The sequence below is a fragment of the Gopherus flavomarginatus genome, chromosome 1 (genome assembly GCF_025201925.1).
Source record: "Gopherus flavomarginatus isolate rGopFla2 chromosome 1, rGopFla2.mat.asm, whole genome shotgun sequence".
Lineage (NCBI taxonomy): Eukaryota > Metazoa > Chordata > Testudines > Testudinidae > Gopherus > Gopherus flavomarginatus.
The window spans coordinates 24180716-24207211 of NC_066617.1; the positions used below are offsets into that span (position 1 = coordinate 24180716).

The 26496-nt window shown below is 42.8% G+C and overlaps 1 protein-coding gene across 1 annotated transcript in view; it reads right to left on the minus strand.

Moving 5' to 3' along the window:
* Nucleotides 1-25876, minus strand: part of GNAI1 (G protein subunit alpha i1) — a 71333-nt gene extending 45457 nt beyond the window's left edge. The window contains exon 1 of the mRNA XM_050936975.1: nucleotides 25390-25876. Coding sequence (XP_050792932.1) covers nucleotides 25390-25507 — 118 coding nt within the window. The 5' untranslated portion in view covers nucleotides 25508-25876. The remainder of the gene's footprint in view (nucleotides 1-25389) is intronic.
* Nucleotides 25877-26496: the final 620 nt, after the last annotated feature.

The window sequence follows — 26496 nt, forward strand, 5'->3', positions numbered from 1 at the left end:
TATAACCACTATCCTTTCTCAGCAAGGGAGTTCAGACTTTTTCCAAGCAAAGGCAGAACCTATATTTTTTTCCCCCAACATAGGCCCATCCTTTTTCCTGGAGAAGACTAAGGGTTGGTCTACATTAGGAAATTAGGTCCGTATGACGACATTGAAAAGATATGAAAAATCCACACCCCTTGGCAACACAGTTAAATCAACCTAACCCCAGGGGTAGACAGCACTACATCGACTTAGCTACTGCCTCTCAGGGAGGGAAGTACATACGTCGACAAGGGAATCTCTCCCGTTAGTGTAGGCAGAGTGTTCACTGAAACATTGCTGCTGCACCGCTGCAGCCTTTTAAGTGTAGTCAAGCCCTTAGACAGGGGAAGCACTAGGGCTAAGCATATACTGGACCTGTACCCTCTTTTCCTCAACTCTTCCTTACCCTGGGCGGCATAGCTGTTGTTGTGAAAGGGACTGCCTGAGTAAACGGATAGGCAGCTGGCTGAAGAGGTGTCTGAGCACCCCTTGCCACCTTAAAGGGACCAAGTCCTAAGGTATTGGGGTGTTCTTTATAGGCCTTCCTAATTTCCTCCCCTCTTCATGAGGAGAGGCACTTCCCTGCTTAAACTAAATCTGAGCCACCTCTGCACTTCAGTCAGGTAAGGCACACTATACTTAACTGGTGCCTGGCACTGGACCTGCTTATGGTCAGTTACACTTGCCACCTATAAAGGGAAAGTTCAGTATACATGAACTGTGGGCCACAGACTGTCAGTATATGCTGCTAGGGCAGATGAACAACAAAGTGTGTCACAGGAGCTGCTTAAGTCCTCAAAGGCCTATTTCTTACTTCTAGCAGAAACTTGGTAGGGACAATGTTCTCCACCTGCTCAACACAAACAAATGATACCACCAGTCAAGTAAGAGATACTAGCAGTAGAATGACTGTACCTAATCAGGTGAGGAATCTGTGCGAAGCCGAGCAGAAATAACTAAGATGTTTGTACACCAAATGCAAGGAGCCTGGGTAACAATATAGAGGTACTAGAATAACTGGTGTAAGGGGAAACAGATATTATAGGCATAACAGAAACACGGTGGAACAGTAGTCATAACTGGAGTACAGGTATTGAAGGGATGTGCTTTTCAGGAAAGACAGAAATAAAGGTAAAGATGGTGGCGTAGCACTGTATATTAATGATGAGGTGGCCTGTAAAGAAATCTGAAATGATGGAATGGATAAAAAAAAGTCTGTTTGTGCAGGGATGGCTCTAGGCATTTCGCTGCCCCAAGCACGGCAGGCAGGCTGCGTTCGGCGGCTTGCCTGCAGGAAGTCTGCTAGTCTCGCGGCTTCGGCGGACTTCCCGCAGCCATGCCTGCGGGAGGTCCAGAAGCTGCAGGACCAGCGGACTTCCCACAGGCAAGCCGCCGAAGGCACCCTGCCTGCCGCCCCAGTGGCGCCGGCAGAGTGCCCCCCACGGCATGCTTGGCGTGCTGGGGCCTGGAGCCGCCCCGTGTTTGTGTCAAAATCCCAAACTACAGAAGATTAGATGGGCTCTATTTTTATCTTTCTATCTTCAGTTGCATTAATTTCTTCAAATTCAGTCGTTCACAACTTAAAACAACTACAGTAAATACTCCTTCATAAGCCCAATTATTTTAGTAAAAAAGGGAGGCACCAGAGAAGGGGGTCAGCTTATGAACGGGTATAGAGACGAAGAGGTGGGACACAGCCCCTCCCCCCAACAGAGGGAGCAAGGAGAGGCAGCAGAGCCAGAAACAAAGAAGCAGGGCCAGCGTCTCCACTTCTGGCCATGCTGCTCTCCCCCTAGCCTTTGAAGCAGCTGCAGCACCATACTGCGGCCATGCCACCCGGCCCAACCTGCCGGAGCAGCTCCAGCCAGGCCAGAGACATCCTCCCCTGGCCCTCCCCAGATAAGGTGGGAAGTGCTAGGATGGGGAGAGTGTGGGTGTCCCAGGCTAGGGTGAGGTCATGTGAGGAGTGGTCACAAGGGTTACTCCCCTGACCCCCAGCTTCTTTCCCCCCCCAATTTTTTTTTTCCCCCACTAGTTGCTGTCCTGGCATGTCAGGGTAAGCAGCTGACACGCCGGGACACTTTGTTTACTTAGGGTTACATCTGTGCCAACAGACACTCAAGGTAAACAAACCATGATGGCCCAGGAGCCAAAGTTTGCTGACCCCTGAATTATAGAGTCGGCTTATGAATGGGTCATAAAATGTTTCCATTTTTACTTATCCATCTTGGGGGGTGGGGAGGTCAGCTTATAAACGAACCAGCTTATGACTGAGTATATATGATACATACATAACTTTCTCAGGAAGAGCTGACTAGGGCTGATAAAGCCTGATAAATAGTATTTCAGAATGAGCAAATAAAACCATTTAAGAAAGCAGAACAGTATATATAATTATAGTATATTACAGTATATATAATTATCACAATAGTATCAAAGTATAATATAATGGAGAAATTGGTCATGATTTCATAGCTCATGTTGAATTTAAACTTCCATTTTAAGGCCCATTTTCAATATCCCTCTAACTCGACTGGAGAAATTAGTTTATATGTTTACATTAGGTTTGAAATAGAATTGTTCTACAGACTTACAAGTCTACAATTAAAAACTGAAATGGTAAGAGAACAAAAGTTGAGTTTCATGACTGTAGACATACGCCACATTACTTAGAAATTGAGAATGCTAGAAAAAAAATGTTTGTTTGCAGTGTGGTTGTAACCCTGTTAGTCCCAGGATAGGGGAGAGAGATGTGGACGAAACCACTGTGGAATGGGCCACCTGAATATCCTGAGAAACTCTGCTTTTCCTCCCCCTCCCAACACCTACTGCACATGCCTAGCACATCACCTACCACCCCATATTAGAACCCATAGGGGGTTTCACAAAACAATTACTACCCATACTTGATGGAGACCGCATCCTGAAAGAAATTTTTCCTGAATGCCCTCTTCTGGTCTTGAAACAATCCCCCATCCTTATCATCACAAACAAAGTTCCCCACATAACAGGACAGTCCAATTCAAAATGGCACCAGACCCTGGCAAAACATGCAGACATATCTCCACTGGCATGATGATCAACACCTCCTACAACACACCCATCAAGATACCTGGGTCTTATACATGTCTATCACAACATGCATCAAATACTGCAAAAACAAATGTGGGTGAAACCAGAAAATCACTACACTTCGAATAAACTTCCACAAACAAAAACACCCTATCACTCAAGGGCGAACAATTTTCACAAAACGATCATTCCATATCTGATCTCTGTCCTCATCCTCACAGGAAACCTGCACAACACCTTCAAAATATGTGCCTGGGAACTTAAATTCATAACTTTGCCAGACACTAAAATCATGGACTCCATAGACACTGGTTTTATGTCTAATTGCAACAGTCTAAGGCAGTGTTCCCCAATCTTTTCGTCTGGCGAAGGACTGTGGAGGCAGTGGGGCATCCACCGAAATGCCGGCGAATTTCAGTGGCATTTTGGCAGCGATGCCTCTCAATGACGTCGCTTGTTGGCAGCAAGCAGCGTCATTGAGAGGCGTCACCGCCGAAATGCCGCAGAAATTCAGCAGTGACGCCTCTCGATGATGCCGCTTGTCAGCTGCAAGTAGCATCATCGAGAGGTGTCGCCGCCAAAATGCCGCCGGATGCTCCACCACCAGCCAGGACGCAGGCGCATTTAGATGCCCCCATGGGCATGCCCGCGGGCACCGCGCTCGGGACCCCTGGTCTAAGGGCATAGCTACATTAGAGAGAGTTTACAGTAGTGCAGCTCTGCACCAGTGAAATAGATCTTCATCAGTTGCTTATCAATTAAAATTTCCTTATATGAATAACTAAAGTTTTGAGTGCTATGAACTTAACTGCATTCTAATCTGCCATGAGTTGGAGGGTGACATATTTGGGTGGGTCATAAGGGAGCAAAGAAGGGAAGCCCTAAACTATACTGCGCTGCCACCTTAGGGATATGACTGGGTTATACTAAAGGTCTAAGCACAGAGATCTCCTCTTGCAAACATTAAAAGAGGAATGATTGTCAATTGAGGGTGGGGCTAAGAGGAAGTCAATGAGAGAGTTTGGCTGGAAGCTGGAGCTGCGGAACAGAGCTGGTTCTGGGCTTCCAATTCTATCTGGCTCAGGAATAGAGCCAGGGAATTAATAAAACAATCTTATTTGCTCTAAGAAAACAGGTTGCAAGCAGGGCAGAGAAAATTTTAACTGACACAAACTTGGGGTTTGGTCCTGCTTTGAGCAGGGGGTTGGACTAGATGACCTCCTGAGGTTCCTTCCAACCCTGATATTCTATGATTCAGGCAGAGCTCAGCTTTTCAGGTGAAACAACAGAAGTCTGTCACTGCATTAATCAGAAACAAAAGGACATGACATTCCAAAACAAAACTAAGTTACAGTTAAGTTTGCAAAGCACCACTGTGACGTATCAATGAACACATCTGTGTTAAAAGCCAACCTATACACATTAAAAATTATGGAAATAGGCTAAACACCCTATGCACATACAGACCATTGAATAGAAACATTCTCAATCACCAGCATCCAAATCACCTTAACTCTGCCCTTACAAGGTGTTGTTTGTTTGTTTGTTTTTTAAACAGGGAAAGGGTTAAGGTTATGTAGATGTTGGTGACTAAGCCCTGGTCTACAATAGGAAATCTGGTCAGCATCACTTTCGCTTGGGGTGTGAAAAATCCACACTCCTGAATGCCACAATTAAACCCTCCTAACCCTAGGTGTAGACAGCGCCAGGGCAACAGGAGACTTCTACTGTTAACCTAGCTACCACCTCTTGGAGAGATGGACTACCTATCCTGATAGGAGAAGACCTTCTGTCAGCATAGGCAGAATCTTCGCTGCAGCATTTTAAGCATAGACATGCCCTGAGTTTTTATGTTTTGTTTTTTTCCCCCTAAATCATTGATTTTTATTCACCCTGGTATTAAAACAAACTATTTTGTCAATTTAAAATTGGATTTTTTTTTATAAAAAAGCTTTTTCCTCAAAAAGCAATCTGAAGATAGTTTTAATTAAGATACATTATAGCTCAAAGATATCTCATCATGGAATAGGGATTATAAATTCTAATTCTATAGTATGAGACAATATATTCATGTCATGTTTAAGGAAAGTTTTGTAAATGAGTTCCAATAGTTCACGGATTAGGGACCCAATTTTATGGGGTTCCAGGGGCTTCTGTATAGATTATTTAGGTTAATTTTTCTATCTACCCAATGCTCAGTCTAGAAGATACCATCAGAGATGCTTAGTTTTGCAGTTTTCAAACTGTAGATTTGTGTCTCCAGAGATAACATGCTTGTTAACAGCAAAAATGTTTTTAAATAAATAATATATAGGGGTGAGAAACAACAGACCTCAACCCTATTGTCCCTCTGCAAATTTGTGTACACACAGAGTCAATCCCTTACCACTCTCTAAAAGTGCAAAGTTTCAGAAAAGTTCAATGAATAGAAGATTGTTGGGGCTGGAATAGATCTGGACACGTAGAAGAAGTCTGGAGATAAATGTGAAAAGGGAGGGACAGGCAGTAGAAACAAAAGTGAAACTTTTCGAGCAGCATATTCCAGAAGTCTTGAGGTCTTTCTGAGTGTAGCCTTCATTGATTTGAGATCTACCATATCATTCTCTCACTAGAAGGGAAAACCTATAATGGCAGCATGCCATAAAAGGGACCCAGTTTGGGAATATTTTAATAAAATTCCTCTACCTGTGCGTAAGACAGGCATGCGTGCAAAATGCAAACAGTGCCACAAAGAAATGCAAGGCCTGGTTGCCAGAATTAAAGAACATCATGAGAAGTGTTCCTTCTCAGGAGGAAGCTGTGTTGAAGATGATGAAAGGAACATGTGCAAACATGCAGGATCTTCAGGTTGGTGAACTTTTTATTTCCATACTTCTTTCTTAAGGACTTCCTGTCTTCCTTCTGGACTATTCTTGAATTCTCATGTTTGAGCAAAAAATATAGTTGTTAACTCTATCGTACTATCATTTTAGTTGCAGTTTGATAAAAAATAAATAGCTGAGATAGGCAGATCTTTCTTTTACAATTTCACCTTTAAAGTAGTATTGAGTGTCAGTGAATGCAAGGAGTAATACTAAATGAGCAGTCTGGTAATAATAATTGAGTAACTGCACTGACTTATTTTGTTTAGGAGAATCTATCCTCAACATACAGGATTTTGAAACCTATCCACCTTCAAGATCACCATTTTCTATAGTTTCAGAGTTATCTGCCAATGACAGTGTTTCAGTCACATCATGTATGTCACATAGCCACAGTATATCTGTAGCAAAAAGAAAAAAAAATCATCATCATCCAGATGATGATTGATAAGTTTGTGATAAGAACCAGCAGATTACAAAAAGAGGTAATTGATGAAAAAATTGCCCAGTTTATTTATGCAACAAACTCTTCTTTCCCTATGACTGAGAACCCACATTTCATTAACATGGTTCAGTCATTAAGACCAGGATACAGTCCACCCAGCAGAGCAGATGTCGCAGGGAAATTGCTGGATAAAGTGTATGAAAGAGAAATTGAGCAGTGTGCAAGATGTCTAGAGAGTGAAATTGTTAACCTGAGTCTTGATGGGTGCAGGAATGTCCACAATGATCCTGTTGTATGTGCTTGTCTGACAACAGAAGGGAATATCTTCCTTACAGAAACAATGGATACATCAGGAAATGCACACACAGCAGAATATTTACAAGAATAGCAGTAAAAGCTATAACAAACTGTGAAAAAAATTCAAATGTCTAGTATGCAGCTTGCTCACCGCGAATGCTGCAAATGTATCCAAGACGGGAAGAAATTATTTAGAGTCCTAAGCTAATAACATATGGTTGCAGTGCTCAGTTGATGCACCTCCTAGCCAAAGACTTCAGTGTTCCAGAAATAAAGGCTAATGTTGTTGAAATTGCAAAATACTTCCATAACAACCACTTTGCAGCAGCTGCTCTGAAAAAAAGGGAGGAACCAAGCTAACTCTCCCACAAGATGTGCGATGGAATTCAGTAGTGGACTATTTTGAGCACTGTATCAAGACCTGGCCTAATCTGAAGACAGTTCGTGAACAAAATCGTGGAAAAAGAGATGGCACTGTCACAGTCAAAGTTTTCAGCATTGGGCTTAAGAGAAATGTGGAACACATGCTGAGCACCCTGAAGCCTATTTCTTTAGCTTTGAACAAAATGCAGGGAAATAGCTGTTTTATTGCTGACAGTGTTGAAATTTGGAACGAATTGAGTGAGATCTTAAGAAGAGAAATAGGCAATGACAGAGTTAATTTACAAGCATTAAAAATAAAAAAAATAAAATGGACAAGCATTATGTCCAGCTCATTTTCTTACAATTAGTCTCAATACTCGGTACCAAGGTCAAACCTTAACTGTTGAAAAGGAGGAGTTGGCTATGACATGGACATCCAGCAATCATCCCTCCATAATGCCAACTATAATAAACTTCAGCGCTAAGAGTGAACCATTCAAAAACTATATGTTTGCTGATGTTTTAAAGAAAGTCACACCAGTGAACTGGTGAAAGTCACTTAAGCACTTGGATTCAGAGACTGTTGAAGTGATAATCTCACTTTTAAAAGCAGTAACTTCTATCGGTGTAGAACGAATATTTTCTTCCTTTGGACCAGGGGTGGCCAACTTGAGCCTGAGAAGGAGCCAGAATTTACCAATGTATATTGCTGAAGAACCACAGTAATACATCAGCAGTCCTCGATCAGCTCCCGCCTCCCACCCACTGGCAGCCCCACCAATCAGTGCCTCCCCCTCACCTCTCGATCAGCTGTTTTGTGGTGTGCAGGAGGCTCTGTGGGGAAAGGGGACGAGCGAGGGCATGGTAGTCTCAGAGGAGGGGATGGGAAGGGGTGGAGTGGGGGGGGGCAGGGCCTGGGGCAGAGCCAGTGGTTGAGCAGTGAGCACTCCCCAGCACATCGGAAAGTTGGCGCCTGTAGCTCAAGCCAAGGAGTCAGTGCCTATACAAGGAGCCGCATATTAACTTCTAAAGAGCCGCATGTGGCTCCGGAGCCACGGGTTGGCCACCCCTGCCTTGGACTAAGTCATTCCAAATTGAGAAATCTTTTGGGATCTGAAAAAGCAGGAAAGCTTGTTTTTCTTTTTCAGATTATGAACAAACAGGAAAATGAAGGTGAAGACAACTGAGTAAGCTGCAGAAGCCAATATTTTAAGTTTCTCATGTTGACCTGGCTGACACAGTCTATTTCATTTTTTTTAATATTTCATTTAACTATTTTAGTTAAACAATTTTAAACAAAAACAAACTTAGCGGGGCGACGAAGGAGTGACAAGATTATGGCGATCAACAGATGGCTCAGGGAGTGGTGTTATAAGGAGGGCTTTGGGATGTACGGTCACTCGGACGCATTTACGGATAGACAACTGTTTGCTCAGGATGGACTTCATCTCAGCAAGGAGGGAAATAGAATTCTAGGATGGAGGCTCGCCGACCTCATCAAGAGGGCTTTAAACTAGAAAGTTGGGGGAGATGGTTGGGAAATGTTCGGGAGATCTCCACGCCAGAACATAACCTGGAGAGGGAAGTAAACAAAGTGAGCGGGGATACCCTTGCGGCCCCAAGATTTGATCCAAGGAGGAATAGTGGAGTAGAAACCAGAGTAACGGGTGATGCTGGTGGTAGAAAGTTTGTGCACGACGGGGGAAAGAATGTCACTGACGCCAAACGCCGAAAATTAAAAGGTTTGTACACTAATGCGAGGAGCCTAGGTAACAAGATGGAGGAACTGGAGTTACTCGTGCAGGAAGTGAAGCCAGATATTATAGGGATTACCGAAACCTGGTGGAATAGTACTCATGACTGGAGCACGGGTATTGAAGGCTATGTGCTGTTCAGAAAAGACAGGAAGAAAGGCAAAGGTGGGGGAGTAGCCTTGTACATCAATGATGAAATTAAATGTAGCGAAATAAGATGCGATGGAATGGATAAGACAGAGTCCGTCTGGGCAAAAATCACGCTGGGTAAAAAAGCAACTAGAGCTTCCCCTGAGATAGTGCTTGGGGTGTGCTACAGACCGCCGGGATCGGATTGGGATATGGATAGAGACCTCTTTAATGTCTTTAATGAAGTAAACACAAAGGGGAAATGTGTGATTATGGGGGACTTCAACTTCCCGGATATAGACTGGAGGACGAGTACTTGCACGAATAATAGGGGTCAGATTTTTCTGGATGTGATAGCGGATGGATTTCTTCATCAAGTAGTTGAAGCACCTACGAGAGGGGATGCCATTTTAGACTTGGTGTTGGTGAGCAGTGAGGACCTCGTAGAAGAAATGGTAGTAGGGGACAACCTTGGTTCGAGTGATCATGAGCTGATTCAGTTCAAACTAGATGGAAGGATAAACAAATGTAGATCTGCGATTAGGGTTTTTGACTTCTCGAGGGCTAATTTTAAAGAGTTAAGGAAATTAGTTAGGGAAGTGGACTGGACGGAGGAATTAGTGGATTTAAATGTGGAGGAGGCCTGGAATTACTTTAAGTCACAGCTGCGGAGACTGTCGGAAGCCTGCATCCCGAGAAAGGGGAAAAGAACCATGGGCAGGAGTTGTAGGCCAAACTGGATGAGCAAGCAACTCAGAGAGGGGATTAGACAAAAGCAGAAAGCTTACAGGGAGTGGAAGGAAGGAAGGATCAGTAAAGAAAGCTACCTTGCTGAGGTCAGAACATGTAGGGATAAAGTGAGGAAGGCTAAAAGCCACATTGAACTGGAACTTGCAAAGGGAATCAAAACCAATAGTAAAAGGTTCTACAGCCACATAAATAAGAAGAAAACAAAGAAAGAAGAAGTGGGGCCGCTATACACTGTGGATGGAATGGAGGTTAAGGATAACCTAGGCATGGCCCAACATCTAAACAAGTACTTTGCCTCAGTTTTTAATAAGACTAGTGAGGAACCTTGCGATGATGGAGGGATGATAAACGGGAATGTGGATATGGAAGTGGATATTACTGCAACTGAGGTAGAGGCCGTACTTGAACAGCTCGATGGGACGAAGTCGGAGGGCCCGGACAGTCTCCACCCGAGGATATTAAAGGAACTGGCGCGTGAAATTGCGAGCCCGTTAGCGAGAATTTTTAAGCGATCGATAAACTCGGGGGTTGTGCCGTATGACTGGAGGATTGCTAATGTAGTTCCTATTTTTAAGAAAGGGAATAAGAGTGATCCGGGTAATTATAGGCCTGTTAGCTTGACGTCTGTAGTATGTAAGGTCTTGGAAAAAATTTTAAGGGAGAAAGTAGTTAAGGACATAGAGGTCAATGGTAATTGTGACGAATTGCAACACGGATTTACTAAAGGTAGCTCGTGCCAAACCAATCTGATCTCCTTCTTTGAGAAGGTGACGGATTACTTAGATAAAGGAAATGCGGTAGATATAATTTACCTAGATTTCAGTAAGGCGTTCAACACGGTTCCGCACAAGGAGCTGTTAGTTAAATTGGAAAAGCTGGGAGTGAATATGAAAGTTGTAAGGTGGATAAGGAACTGGTTAAAGGGGAGACTCCAGAGGGTCGTAATGAAAGGTGAACTGTCAGACTGAAGGAGGTCACCAGTGGAGTCCCTCAAGGATCGGTTTTGGGACCGATCTTATTTAACCTTTTTATTACTGACCTTGGCACAAAGAGCGGGAATGTGCTAATAAAGTTTGCGGATGACACGAAGCTGGGAGGTATTGCTAACACGGAGAAGGACAGGGATACTATTCAGGAAGATCTGAACCACCTTGTAAACTGGAGTAATAGAAATAGGATGAAATACAATAGTGAAAAGTGCAAGGTCATGCATTTAGGAATTAATAATAAGAATTTTGGATATACGTTGGGGGCGCATCAGTTGGAAGCGACGGAGGAAGAGAAGGACCTTGGGGTACTGGTTGATAGCAGGATGACTATGAGTCGCCAATGTGATACGGCGGTTAAAAAAGCAAATGCGATTTTGGGATGCATCAGGCGGGGTATTTCCTGCAAGGATAAGGATGTGTTAGTACCGTTGTATACGGCGTTGGTGAGACCCCATCTGGAATACTGTGTGCAGTTCTGGTGTCCCATGTTCAAGAAGGATGAATTCAAACTGGAACAGGTTCAGAGACGGGCTACGAGGATGATCCGAGGAATGGAAAAAACTGCCTTATGAAAGGAGACTCAAAGAGCTTGGCTTGTTTAGCCTGGCCAAAAGAAGGCTGAGGGGGGATATGCTCGCCCTATATAAATATATCAAGGGGGTTAACGTTAGGGAGGGAGAGGAATTATTTAAGTTTAGTACTAATGTAGGCACGAGGACGAATGGGTATAAACTGGATATTAGGAAGTTTAGACTTGAAATTAGACGAAGGTTTCTGACCATTAGGGGAGTGAAGTTCTGGAATAGCCTTCCGAGGGAAGTAGTGGGGGCAAAAGACTTTCCTGGCTTTAAGACAAAGCTTGATAAGTATATGGAGGGGATGTTATGATAGGATCGTTAATTTGGGCAATTGATCTTGAATTACCACCACACAGGACTGCTCAATGGTCTGCGGGGAGATGTTGGATGCGATGGGTACTGAGTTGCTGCGGAGAATTCCTTCTTGGGTGCTGGCTGGTGACTCTTGCCCACATGCTCAGGGTTTAGCTGATCGCCATATTTGGGGTCGGGAAGGAATTTTCCTCCAGGGCGGATTGGCAGGTGCCCTGGAGGTTTTTCGCCTTCCCCTGCAGCGTGGGGCACGGGTCGCTTGCTGGTGGTTTCCCTGCAGCTTGAGGTCTTCAAACCATTTTTGAGGATTTCAATAACTCGGTCCTGGGATAGGGGTTGTTATAAAATTGGATGGGTGGGGTTCTGTGGCCTGCCTTGTGCAGGAGGTCAGACTAGATGATCAGATTGGTCCCTTCTGACCTATGAGTCTATGAGTTGATTTTAAAAAACTAGAATGTTTAAATTAAAAAAAAAATATGCTTGTTTTGTTAAAATATGATGTTTGCTGTTGAAGAAAAAAATCCAGAATACATAATGTCATTGTTTTAGTTAAATAAAACAATTTAAATATCTGTTTGGTTATTTCATTTACCAAAGGTAATTGAAGTGCAGATATTTATGAAGTCATTGGGAGGTGAACTATCTCCAATTCAATAGGTTAATAATTAATATTTGGAGGATTTTCTTGCCATTTTGTATTAACAGGAGAACATCACCAAACAATCATTCATTTTCTGATATAGCTGTAAAACGAATCTGAAAAGTTTTCAAAATAAATCACTTTAAAAACGTATAGCGTGTGCCTTCTAAAAATGAAACCTACATATACCTCTGAGGTGTGAAGAATATGTATTAAGGTTATAACAACCAACAAGAATGTACTTTTATATAGAAATCCATGATTTATAGAGTCTTCCCGACTAGTGATTTAAATCAAATCCACCCTGTTTAACACATTGATGTTCTTAATGTTACGTCTTCTCTTGAACTGCTCTTACCTTTTTTTGATTTTGGAATTTGCAAATTACTTGAAATGCAATCATTTGAGAGAAGCTTGAAGGACTTAAGAAAAAAGTTGTCTACATAGTACCTACAGACTACAGAAAATAAAATAATACAGTAACTCACCCAGGAAGTAATGAAGCATGAAATAAATATCAGAACATCACTGTTAGAAGCCACAAGAATACATGACAGAATTTGAAGTGACAATGACACTGATTTGTTGGACAGATTTGAGATAATTCAAGATCTAGAAATCAGCCAGTGTTCAGATATTACATAGAAACAGAAATCATGTGTATGCCAAACTTTCAATGCACTCTCACTTTTGGTAAGCACTCTGGAAAACTAAGGAATTAATGCTGCTTTATTTCTTCCTTGATAGGTCTTTGTTGCTCAAGACAAATCCTTAGAGTCAGTCTCTCACAACAATAACTCATTCAGCTGATTACAAAGAATATGTACTACTTAAGGTTACTTGTATTTTATTTATACCCCTATCATCTAGGGCAAGTATGCAACAACTCATTTAAGTATAAACAACAGGAGTAGGCAACCTATGGCACAGGTGCCGAAGGCGGCACGCAAGCTGATTTTCAGTGGCACTCAACTGCCCAGGTCCTGACCACCAGTCCAGGGGGCTCTGCATTTTAATTTAATTTTAAATGAAGCATCTTAAAAATTTTAAAAACCTTATTTACTTTACATACAACAATACTTTAGTTATATATTATAGACTTACAGAAAGAGACCTTCTAAAAACATTAAAATATATTATTCACTCGAATTTAAGGTTTCGTGTGCCAGTAAATGAAAACTCGGTATACCACTTCTGAAAGGTTACTGACCCCTGATATAGAACATAATGATTTACCACACACAGGCCTCTGTTAGTTTGTTTTGGTTTGTTTAAAGTAGTCAAATTGAACTTGAATACCTAGATTATTATTATACCTAGATTCATCAGGCCTGAAGCAAGCAAGAAAAAGTAAGAGAAGGTAATTCAGGATTTTTTCATTTAGACCATCATTTCTACAAGAGTATGTTATAAGTAGTCCAATGTTTCACAAGAAAATTGGAATTTAAAAATAACCCTATGAATAGCATTCACCCTCTATAATTTCCACTTTTATCAAACTTTAAAAGACAAACCTTTAAACCCGTATTTACCTCTGGATTCCTGACCTGAAATTTAAGTTAAATTTAACAGGATATCTTCAGATCATCCCCAATTCTTTCCATATTAAGACTTAAACACATCCACACATCACTGTCAAATAAAGTGCTTACCCATCAGTTTCAAAAGAAAATTCCAAATATAAAATGATGCATTTTGTCTTCCTACATCTACTGACACTCTAAAAGCAGAATGTAGCAAATTACCCAAAGGCCAAATCCTGGACCCAAAACACAGCCCAAACAAACAGACCATGCGCTGGGGAGAAGTGTTTTCCAGGGTTTCAAGTTTTTTCCAATATGTTCACCATATCTTAACAGAGACTGACTAGTCCGCCACTTTCCCTCCCATTTGCAATTGCAAAGATCACCTCACTTCTCCCTTGGCACCTACATCAAATAAAATCTCTGAACATAGTAATTGTTTATATATGAAATATTAACATTATAATAGCACTCACCAGACCATTATGTTGGGTGCTGTGCAAATACATATTAAAAAAAAACACTCTGGCCCTAAAGAACATAGTGTTCTATGCTTTGATCTTGCTCAGTTTCACATGTTAGCAACTTGGCTCATATAAGCAGTCCTGCCGAAGCAGATTACAAACATGCAAGTGGCTTTAAGAAATTAAAGGAAATAGAAGGGCAGATAAGGACAGGAATACACATCTAAAGCTAGCCATATGACAAACCAAACTCCAAGCCAGAAGTAATTTTTTATTTTAAACAAGGAATATTCATATCATCAGTATTTCCTACTGACCACCAGTCCAGTTATTGGCTGTCAGAAAGTATAATGTTCTATGTAACTGCAAGTCTACCTCTGCTCCAGAACCTCACTGTTCAATAGCTGACCTCTGCTGAATACAAGGAGCGCCTAGATTTCTGCTGTGATACATCCAGAACAAATTCACTCCATAGCTCTTCACTTCCCATCTCTGGAGAAGAGAATATTAAGACTCGCTAAGCAGGAGGTCTCAGGATCAGCATCAGTGGTCCATGAACCAGTACACCGCTACCTCGATATAACGCCACCCGATATAACACGAATTTGGATATAACGTGGTAAAGCACTGCTCCGGGAGGGCGAGGCTGCGCACCATGGTGGATCAAAGCAAGTTCAATATAATACAGTTTCATCTATAATGCGATAAGATTTTTTGGCTCTCAAGGACAGCTTTATATCGAGGTAGAGGTGTACTATTTTGCAGAGAGAGCCACTTGGTAACAAGTCTGTGATTGAGCAAAAACACCAAATGTCAAGTGTATTGCATAAAGGTGTATAGAAACGAAACCTCTTTCAGATGAACTTTCTGCTGGACTGGAGTCATCATCTCTTATATGACGTCCCTTCCATTCCCCTGACACTCAACGTATGTCTACACAGCAATTAAATACCCGTGATTGGCCTGGGTCAGATGATTCTGGCTTCCTGGGGTTTGGGCTGTGGGACTAAAAATTGCTGTGCAGATGTTTGGGCTTGAACTGGAGCCCAAGCTCTGGGACCCCACGAGAGTGGGTCAGCTGACCCAGGCAAACCACAGCCATGTCATAGGTCTTCTATTCCAGTATAAATGTATGGTCAGAGTCATAAGAATGTCAGGGTGGACAGAACAAACTCCAATTAACAGCCTCACTGTGGCCTCATCTGCACTGGTATCCAGATGTCCTGCAGGTGGCCAGAGAGCCACCATATCCACTGCTTTTGTTCCCAGATCTCCTGTCTCAACAGAAAAGGCGGATTCTGCATCCCAGCCTAGACACACTCCAGTCTGCAGTGTTGAGGATAATATGCTGACTAATGTTGACCATGTCTGCTCTCAGAGGCAGAAACCTCTCAAGCCAACATCTTACAATCCAGGAAGCATTCCACCCTAAAATGTTGTCTGTCCCCTCCACCCCTCAAAAAGGAAACGGTTTACCATCTGTGCCACTGGTAAAGGACTTGCTCCATCTCGAGCTGGGGTCTCTGCAGTCCTAGAGTACTTTCTACAACTGAAGTCTGAAGGCATAACCTTCCTAAAGGTCTATATAGCAGCAATATCTGCTCATGATGATTATGTTAAGGACAAACCAATCTTCATATTCCTTAATGGCACATTAGGGAAACCATTAGGGAGCCTATGGTTTCATGGAGCCTAAATACTGTCCTATCAAAACTGATGAATCTCTCATTATAAGCCCCTGGAACAAACCTCTCTACCATCAAAATAGCATGCTCATACCAATTACATTTTCTAGGAGTGTGAGTGAGTTAGTACTTTGTAGCCCATTCCACTTTACACTGTGGTTCCTAGGAGACCCCATCCAAGCTTCACACCTCAAATGGATTCAGATTTCCACTTCTCTCAATATATTTCCCTCCCTATGTTCTTACCCAGATTCCATTCCCACTCAGGAATCTCATCTTCGTTTCCTAGATGTAAAGAGGTTCTCTGTTTTTACCTGGGGAAAAAAAATCTGTAGAAAATCAAATAGATTGTTTATAGCATATGGGGAGAGATGTCAGGGATAATCCATTATGAAAGAAGTTCTTACTGGATTAGATATATAGAACAGGGGTCCCCAACATGGTGCCCTCAGGGGCCATGGTGTCTAAGTGTGCCCATGTACTGGCCAGATGAGCATCCGCCGAAATGCCACCGACAAGCTGCGTCATCCAGAGGCACTGCCACTGAAATGCCAACGATTTTTGGTGGTATTTTGGCGGCGACACCTCTGGATGACGCTACTTGTCGGCAGCATTTCGGCAGCGATGCCTATTGACGTTGCTTGGCAGAATTTCGGCAGATGCTCGTCCGCCGCCACGGTCCTCCATGGCTCGTCGTTTGGCACCTGCCAGACAAAAAAGGCTGGGGACCACTGGTATAGAACATTACCGGTATATTTTATTTTTAAAACCAGTAAACCATGATTTAAACCTCACCGAGAGCTCCCACATTATCAGTGGCATCTCTAAGGCAGGTTCCTCTGGAGGAGATAAGCAAAGCAGAAACTTGGAGTTCAGTTCACTGTTTCACCAGATGCTTGCTACTCCTTGGATTTAGCATGGCACTACAATGACCAGTTTAGCAGAGCGGTGCTATTGTCCGTATTTAGCTAAAAACTCCTTGTCCACCATCATCTTGGTGGAGTACCGCTTATAGGCCCTCAAAGAAGAAAAGTCACTTATTAATAGTTGCTCAAAGAAGGGCTGTATGTATTCACCATATTGGCCCACCTTCACCTCTACTTTAAAGTTCTACATATCACCACAATTTGGCAGTCAGGGAGAAGGAACACTAAGGTGATTGTGGTGTACTCCCTTAGATAGAATAGCAATAACATCACCCTCACAAAAGATCCCTCAAGAGCCCTTCAACTGACATGGCTTTTCAAGGCAGTTCCATAGCCTGGTATCTAGGGAGCCACATCCTACAAGTGGGACTACACTGAGGCCCTGGAAGAAGAAAGCCGAGCTTGCTCTAGTGCGCCGCTTTACATCAGAGCAGTGCATCAACACTGAATGTGTTGCACTGGCATAGTACCAGCAGTACAAAAATCCCTAATGTAGCCAAACCTTTAATCTTTAACCTTCCTGAATGAAGAGCCTAGGTACGGGCCTAAAATTCGAACCAATGTTCCAAAGCAAACCATTAAGGAACTCTGATATAGGGCTCCATTTTCAAAACTCAAGTTCTAAGTTATATATGCAAAATGTGTTTTCACATGTAAATGTATGTTTCATATATATATTACCTAAAAGAATGTTTGTGATAAATTATACACACATCACAAAAAAACATTGATCGTAATTATTTTCCCAATTTATTTTTAAACAGGTTAAATATAAAATATTGAATTGCTTGACAGAGCTTTAAGATACAGCAAAGATTCAAATTACTGGAGCACAGGTTCATGTCCTCCAACAGTTTCAAATAATTTGTTCTATCAGTCTTCCCCTGCTTCAGCAGAGGAGTGATTCTCCTATAAAAACAGGGCCATATCCCTACCCGCCCTTCACTATGGCTAACCAGTTGGCTTCATTAAGGCTTCAACACATTAAAATTTATGTTTGTAGTGTGCAAAAAGCAGCAGGCACCCACAAGTGTGAAAATTTTGGTTTAAATCTATAAAGGTAGATACCTTAATAGAAGTGACTTGCAGGTTTTCTGAGGATATTATTAAGGCTAAATCTAGTCTGACACACCCACAAAAGCAAAAAAGCCACTAAACAGCACAGAAAGACAAAATTCAACTATTGCAGAATCCAGGGCAGAGGCCAAATGCCAACCGCTACTAACAAGGTCTGAGGTGTTAAATCATATTAGTTGGGAATCCCAGGCAATGACATTAAGAGCTTTAGTAGCAAATAATGATTTTGCTATGAGTTTACTGGATTTGTCAGGGATCAGTAAGTGAACCACCATATAGCTGAGAAATCCACTTCCAAGACAAATATATAATGTCAGGGAATAAAGAGGACACTGGTCCAAGCTTTGGGACTTTATATTCAGTCCATCACTAGTTGCAAGAAAGCAATGGTGAATTCATCAGTGACTATCAGCATCAGACGTCTCATTAACCATTAAACTACAAATGTCTAATCTTACTGACTTGTTTATATCCAGCTTCTCACTACTGTCAGACTTTTCTAGTACTAGCAGATCCTAAGTTCAGACCTTAAAACTTCGTATATCATTCAGTTACTATCTTGCTATCAGTCACAGAAATTCATATATAATTTTAATAGCTGCTATCTTAAAAAGTAGTAGAGCTATCTAGACTGTAAACTAAGAAAGATACTCTCTTTATTGCATGTTTATGTAGAAATTCACAATAGGACTCTATGTGAACATAAACAATAACATAACTAGAAATTGAAAACCAGAATGAAGCATTCATCTCCAGCAGTTCACAAACTATTTGCTGCTAACGTCTTGTCATAACTGACATTTGGGGAAATTTAAGACAGTCACTTGCATGATCAGCAAGATTCAGAAGACCAGTTTCTCAGCTTTCTAATGCTAGATGTTTCTGGGTTCCAATTTTCCTAATGTGGATGCAGATTGAGATGTAGAAATCCTGGGGAGGGGGACACACAACACGTGGATCATTCAAATGCTTTCAGAATGGCTCACTTCCTCAACACAAGTCCTGCTTTTTGACCGGAGATCAGAAATGTTTCAATCCATGTGTTAATACCTATTTTACTTCCTGTTCTATAAGACAGAAAAACATTTCTACATAAAACTCCTCTATCCTATGACTCAGACCACTTCTGGTGGAAGTATTGCAAGATATAGTGATAGGAAGACTGTTACAACAAAGGCCTCGTCGACATTAGAGAAGTTAAGATCAGTTATTTACCATGGGTACAGCTCAACCAGTAGTAACAAAAGTGGTTTATGGGTTCCATTTTGCCTAATGCAGGAATCCTAGAAAAGTTATTTCAGTTTCAAAACTGGATTCTCAAATACAAACATCTCAGAACTGTTAAATTTATGAGATGCATCTCATCTGAAACGAGTCTGTAAAGCTCATCATCGTTAAAAGGACCAACAGTTTATTAACAAGGAAGAAAAAGTAGTGAACATTTCAGAAAGCTCCTGCAAGCTCTTATGTAAGTAAGTACTTAACTTTACTCATGTGAGCAGCCCCAATGATTCCAATGAAGTTACTCATGTGAAAAAAGTTAAGCATGTGCTAAGTGTATGTAGGACAAGGGCCTAAGAATATTCAATTTTAAGTCTACATTTAGCCATTAGATTTCCAATAGTTACATCACACAACGCCATGGAGGTGTAAAACAAAGACAAAAAAATAGACAAACTTTTCTTAATCACCAATTATAAGCACATTTCAACAGTTCCAACATGTAATATCTTCATTACTGCGTACTGTATGCTTTTGTAAAGGCAGCCCGTTTAGAGCTGATTGCAGAGATTCTTTTCACTGTTTTTCTGTTGCCTAGTTACTGTAGCTCCTACTAAATATTGAATTAGGTGCCTTTGCTAGGTATATTGATGTCAAGTACAATACGTGTCTTTAAAAATTATATAAAACAGGATTACTACACACTACCATTTTACTTCAAAAATCCATCTGTTATTCCAGTGAATTGCAATATTTGCTAGTAAAATTCCCTGAAAATATCATCTTTATGAAAGGCAAGTAGCTCACATTTTTCCCATTAACCCCTTATTTTCTTATTCAATTTCTTATTTTTTTAAGGAAAAAGATTGTACTTGTAGAACATCAGCATCAACAGATAAGAAATTTCACTTATTTGGAAGTTGCAATGTCCTGTCAGTTACCCCTGAATCTAGGGGAGAAAAGCAATCTGTTTTCCCCCTAGTTAAAGCTGTGGTATGGTTCTGAGAAGCATCTTCTGTTCATTCTTAAGCCTTTGTGACTGTAAAGATGTGGAAGCAGAATCACAGGATGGTTTTTAGATCATTTTTGTGCGTTGGGAGACACCATGCTGATTGAGATGCTTCTGTCCACCACTTAGACAGCACTCAACCTCAGGGAAGCAGCGTCTCCAGAGATTTTGCAGATAAATCCACCACCTCCTGGCATCCCACTTTCCATGCCCAGAGCAACATAGCAACTGGGTTTGGGGCAAGAGATAGCAAGCTAGGGAAGGAGAAGACATGGAAATAAGCTGCTTCTTCCTTTTCCTCCCCAGGAAACTTCAAACAACATCCCAACCCTAATCAACGGGTGAGAGACATAAAATGTCTCTTTGCACCGCAGAGACAAAGAGCTGAGTCCAAATCTTCTTGTGTCAAGAACACAGATTCCTGAGGCACAAGACTGTTTCAGCATGAAAAAAAAATTTCTCTGTCCCACTAGTGAAATTACTTGTCCATGCTCTAATTATTTTTCAGCTCAACCATGTCACCCTTATTTGGAGTCATTTCACTGACTTTCGACCTGCCTATGCAATAAATTCAAAATTCTTGTCCTCGTTTTCAAGACCTTACATTATTCAACACTTGCCTACATTTCTGACTTGATCTCATTTACTGTTCCCCGCCACCACAAGTGCTTATTCCTGGTCACAGTTCAACACAGGGCCAACTGATATCTTTGGTCATGTTGTAATAAGGTTAGACTAAACAAAGCCTGACAATAAATACTGAAAACTTTCTTGATGACAACATCAGGCCTCCAGGCTATTAATTAAGTTCTCTACACTCTTCTGATTGGAAGCCGTTACACCACTGTGTGCTAAACATTAAGACTGTATACAGTTTTGCCCCAGCTGTGTTGGTCCCAAGAGATTAGAGAGAAAAGATGGGTGAAGTAACATTAACATTAAACCAAGACCTGAAGAAGAGCTCTGTGTAAGCTTGAAATTTGTCTCTCACCAACAGAAGTTGGTTCAATAAAAGATATTATCTGACACACCTTATCACTCCAACAGTAAGATAAAGTAACTCAAATTAAGATTAAAAAAGTTAAGTGTACTACAGTTAACAGCCAACCCAGCTAAACAACAACTTCATATGCTTCTGTCAGACACTTCTTAAAAAAAAAAATCCTATAAAGTTCTGAATATTAAAAAGTTTGGAAAAACACTTGGGTTATGTCTACACTAGAGACCCAAGTTGCACTGCTGTGAAGTATCCCATGTAGCTGCTCCCTAAGCTGATTCACTAGGCTTTTTTTAATTGAAAAAAGTTTTTTGATCAAAATGAATGTCTGTTTTTTCAACCAAAAAGTAGACAAGAAAAAACAGTTAGAAGTTTTCAATTGTCAGAAACTGAATGTTTTTTACTTCCTGTATGAAAAACAAAAATTCATAGTACTTTTTTTTATTTTGAAGTTTCCTCAAGAAAACAATGGGCATTTGCCAGCTTTATTTACTACAATTTAGTAATAAATTTTACAAAATGTACACCAGAGAGACTGTATACCCTAAAGATCTCTGACTGTTGGAAGATCACCCTAAGAACGTGGGATATTTTGACTCAAAAAGATGAAAAATCAAGAATAAATTACCACAACCTACAGTCTCTTAGGCAGTGGTCCCCAAAGTGCGGGGCATACTCCTTTAGGGCACAGCAAGGCCCGGAGCACCACCCAACCCCACTCCACTCCCAGACCAGCCCCCAACCACAGCACAGCCCTACTCCCAGTCCCTGCTCTGCTCCTAGCCTCAACTCCATCCCTGGCCTAGCAGCAGCTTTGCTCCCAGCTCCCCGGAGGGGGTGTGTGGACAGATTCCATTACAGGTAAGGGGTGGGGCACAACATAAAAAGTTTGGGGACCACTTTCTAAGGCCTAGCTTTGTTACACTGGCTTAACTAAAAGTGTGATGTTAAACTGATTTAGCTAAACCAGTGCAACTTTGTGTTTAGACAACATTTAAACTCAATTGTTATTTAATATTGGGAAGATAAATCAAACCCAATGAGAGACAGTCCACGTGAAAAGTTACCCTAAATCAGTTTAACATCACACCTTTAGTTTAACTGGTATAAGAGCAGAAATTGTACAAGCCCTTAATAAAACATATAATGAAAAAAACTAGAAATGCTAACATTTTCAATATGTATACACCTAGCATTTGAATATGTGTTAGCACAAGACCTAACAAGAAACACTCAAGTCAGGGTACTAAATTAAAAAATAGTTTTTGTAGACTCTAGAGCATTGGTTCCCAAACTGGGGGGCGTGAAGAAATTCCAAGAGGGGTGCGAGGCTGCCTAGTCCTTGAGCTTCCCACCGTGGAGGCTAGCCTCTGGCCCCTCCCCTGCAGCCATGCCACCAAGCAGGCAGCACAGCTTGTGCCCGCCCACCTCCCAGGCTTTCCAATAAGCCAGTCCTGCTGCTCTGAGCAGCCTGGTAAGGGGGCAGGGACGGAGAGGTTTGGATAAGGGGCAAGAGGTTCCGGAGGGCAGTCAGGGGACAGGGAGTGGTGGGATGGGGTGGAGGTTCTGGGGAAATGGTCAGGAGACAGGGAGTGGAGGGGAGGGGGGCTGGATAGGTGTGGAAGTCCCAGGGGGCCTGTCAGGGGGTGGGGGTGCGTGGATGAGGTAGGGCACTCAGGAGACAGGGAGCAGGGGGACTGGATGGGGTGGGGTCCCGGGAGGGGACGATCAGGGGACAAGAAGCGGGGGGGTGGGGGGTTGGATGATGGTAAAGGAGAGGTAGGGGGCGTGAGGGTTTCTTGACAATTAAAAAGGGGGCATGATGCCAAAAAGTTTGGGAACCACTGCTCCAGAGTAATTTTGTCCCTAACTTCTGTTTGCCAGAAGCTAGGTATGGGCGACAGGAGATGGATCACTTGATGATTACCTGATCTGTTAATTCCCTTTGGGGCACCTATCATTGGTCACTGTCAGAAGACAGGATACTGGGCTAGATGGACCTTTGGTCTAACCCAGTATGGCCATTCTTATCTAGCAAGAAAAAACACCAGGAGAAACAAACCAACTTTGATGCAGGACAGATGGTGAGCCACACAAATAGGTCAAGAGGTATTCCCTGAATGATGGGCCTGTTCATGAAGTCCATAATTATGTAAAATCTTAGTCCAATTATTTTCAATGGGTTCTTCCTGCATAAGAACTTTAGGATCCAGACCCAATAAAAATTAACCTTCTGGTTTTCACAGCCCATTTTAACTGAAGCAAACTTTCAACTCCTGGATTATGCTATTCTCAAAATGTATTGGTATGAGCAGATTAGCTATATACACTGGGACTGCAAGAAAACTGTACAAAAGAATATGTATTTTCCTATATTATAAACCCTGAATTTGTGAAACTTTTAATTAAGGAGAAACAGTTATTTGTGAAATACAAAAGTGAAAATACAGTTATCTAAAAATCATGCTTTTTAAAGGGTATGTTCAAAGTGCTTCTGTGGATGTCATGCAAATGTTTGTGCATACTATAACTGCACAAGTTAAAAACTCCACAGGAAATAGTGAAATGCTTTAAAAAATTATTTCAAGTTGGAGCTTGTAAGCCCTACCATAATAATAAAACGATCAGGTTCTATCACCTTCAAGAACAGAAACACTAGTATGTCTACACTTTTAACACTGACCCCACATACACCTCTACCTCGATAAAACACTGTCCTCAGGAGCCAAAAAATCTTACCGTGTTATAGATGAAACTGCGTTATATCAAACTTGCTCTGATCCACTGAAGTGCGCAGCCCTGCCCCCCCCCACTGCTTTACCGCACTATATCTAAATTCGTGTTATATCGGGTCGCGTTGTATCAAGGTAGAGGTGTACTTTTAACCTTTCATGCAACAAGCAATGGCTGAGGAAGCACTGCACTAACCAAACAGGCCTGACACTGAAAAAAATTCAGTTGTTTCCTTCATTAAAAAAATGTCAAGTGCATGAATGCAGTGTAGGACAAAATTTGTTTTTCTCCATACAAGGCTTGTTTCACCTCTACATCTATGCAGGAAAGAACTTAAGTTTCCTGTGCAATAGATATCCAATGTGCCATTTTAGAAGTTAAAAACAGAAAAGAAGAATTGTTTCCTGTGCAAAAAAATATCAGAGTAGTATTCTGGCAGTCAACATTTCCTGGGAAAAATCACAAAACTTTTCTTTTTGAAATTACCATCAACCACTAGTGCAGCTCCTAAAAGGCAGAAAAAACATGTGGTTTGTTGAGTCTGAATATGTGAATTAATACATTCCTGTTCAGTTTGTACTTTTAAAATATACAATACAAAATACCAATAATAGTGTAGTGCAAATCTCACTTCCCTCATTTGTGGGTTAATTTTAAAAGTATCTTCTGCTGGTAACTAAGGATTATGTCACATTTACTTTAGTGATGGGTTTAAAATGCTCACTTCCGATATTCTGAAACTTCTTAAACTTTCTGGTTTACACATCCCCTCATTCCCCAGACATATCTAAGTCTGTTAAAAATAAGTCAAAAAACCTCACCCTCAATAATCATGGAAAGGACTAACAAACTACTGCATTCATACACTTGTGGCAGGAGACAAATACATAGCGATTCATTAAATTACACATCGCGAAAAACCCCAATCACAAAAAGTCATTTAAAAAGATATTTAAAGTGTAGGCAAAATAAGTGTTCCTCGTGGAAGCAGAGCATTTGGAAAGTAAAAGCAGTACCTTTGCGTATGTCCATTCAATGTTTGGTGTTTCAAAGGGCGGGCGTGAAATGAATGGGCATGTCTACAGGGCGTAAATGTTAAAGTAAAAATCGTCCAACCCGAGAGCACTGTCTACAACACTGATCTTTACAGTTTCCATGAATTCTTCCTCTAAGCCAGCAGAGGCCAAGTGCGCCGCTCGGGGGCTCCCTTCCCTATCCCCACGCCCCGAGAACTTATAAGCGGCATGGAGGCCACAAGAACATCCACGGTCCCGTTCGCGAGTGATCATCCTACGGGGCAACATCATCTCTGGCGCCACACGCCACGTCTCGCCCTCGGCAGCGGGCGCGCAGGAGTGTTACCCAGAACCGTGCCAGGCCCTGGGGAGGGAGTTACCGGCTGCCACCAGCGCACAGGCGAAGCAGGGTCGCTGGCCCGAGGAGCCCAGGCCCGGCAGGCACAGACCCGGGCTGCGGCACAGAGCAGCGGACCCGGGCACTGGGCCCACGGGCCGGGAAGGGCAGCAGCCCCGTCGCTTACCTAGAAGGAGCAGCTTGACCTCCCTGGCCGCCTTCTCGCCATCCTCCCGCAGGTTCCTGTCGATCATCTTACTCCGCTCCACCGCCGCCTTGTCCTCCGCGCTCAGCGTGCAGCCCATCTTGGGGGGCGGTAGGCGGTTACGGATCCCCCCAGAGAACCCCCCGTCTAGGCGCTCAGGTGACGGAGCTCACCCCACCCACGCGCAGCGGGGGGACGCGCTACACAGACAAGGCTCAGAGCCGTTTCTGTCCGGGCGTGAATGGAGCCAACGGTCCCCGAGAGCAGGGACCTCCTGCCTTCCTCCTCCTGAGCTCCCTCAGCCCAGTGATGCTGCCCAGCCCCGGCTCCCAAGGCGCCGCCTGTCTCGCGCTCTCCTCAGCAACGCGCGCGCGCACATGCACACTCCAAACAACACCTCGCGTGGGGGAGCGCGAGCCGCTCGCTCGCGTACGGTCCTTCTCGCTCTAGGTCTGGGGGAAGGCAGTGCGCGTGCGCACGACAGCTCGGATTTAAAAAAGCCTGCGGGGAAATGGTGGGGAATGGAAAAGAAGTGGGTAGGAAACCCGGATGAGAAATGGGGAAGGGGCAAAGCGCCTCCCCTCCACTCTGCGTCTGCGTGACGTCAGCGGGCCGACAGTTTTTAATAAAATATTCTGTTAACAGAGAAAACAGAACAGAAGCGTTGAGGGGTTTTTGAATTTCAACGGTTGCAGTACTGGACGCTACCAGTCTTACTGAAGGGAGGAGTCACCATTCAAGACTGTACCAACAGGAGCGGGCGAGTCCCCCAGTTGACTGGAGAAAGTAAGCCCCGCCCACCCGTTCAGTGAGGCCATTCCGGCCGGGGGAGCGCGTCTCTCAACGCCGACCGGACTCCTGGCAGTGGGGGAGGGGTGGAAGAGCCCTCCAGTAACCCCGGCGGTTAAAAGTCATGAAACTCTTTTGAAAGGGAGCGAGGAGTCGCCAGGAACGGCCCTGTCGCCCCTTGCCGAGAGAAGGGAGGAGCCTGGAGCTCCCCCTTCTCTCCTGTGGGAAGAGCCTGGGCTCCTAACAGGAGGGGATGGGGAGCCTTGACTTCAGCAGCTCTAAGTGGTTATTCTGTCCTGG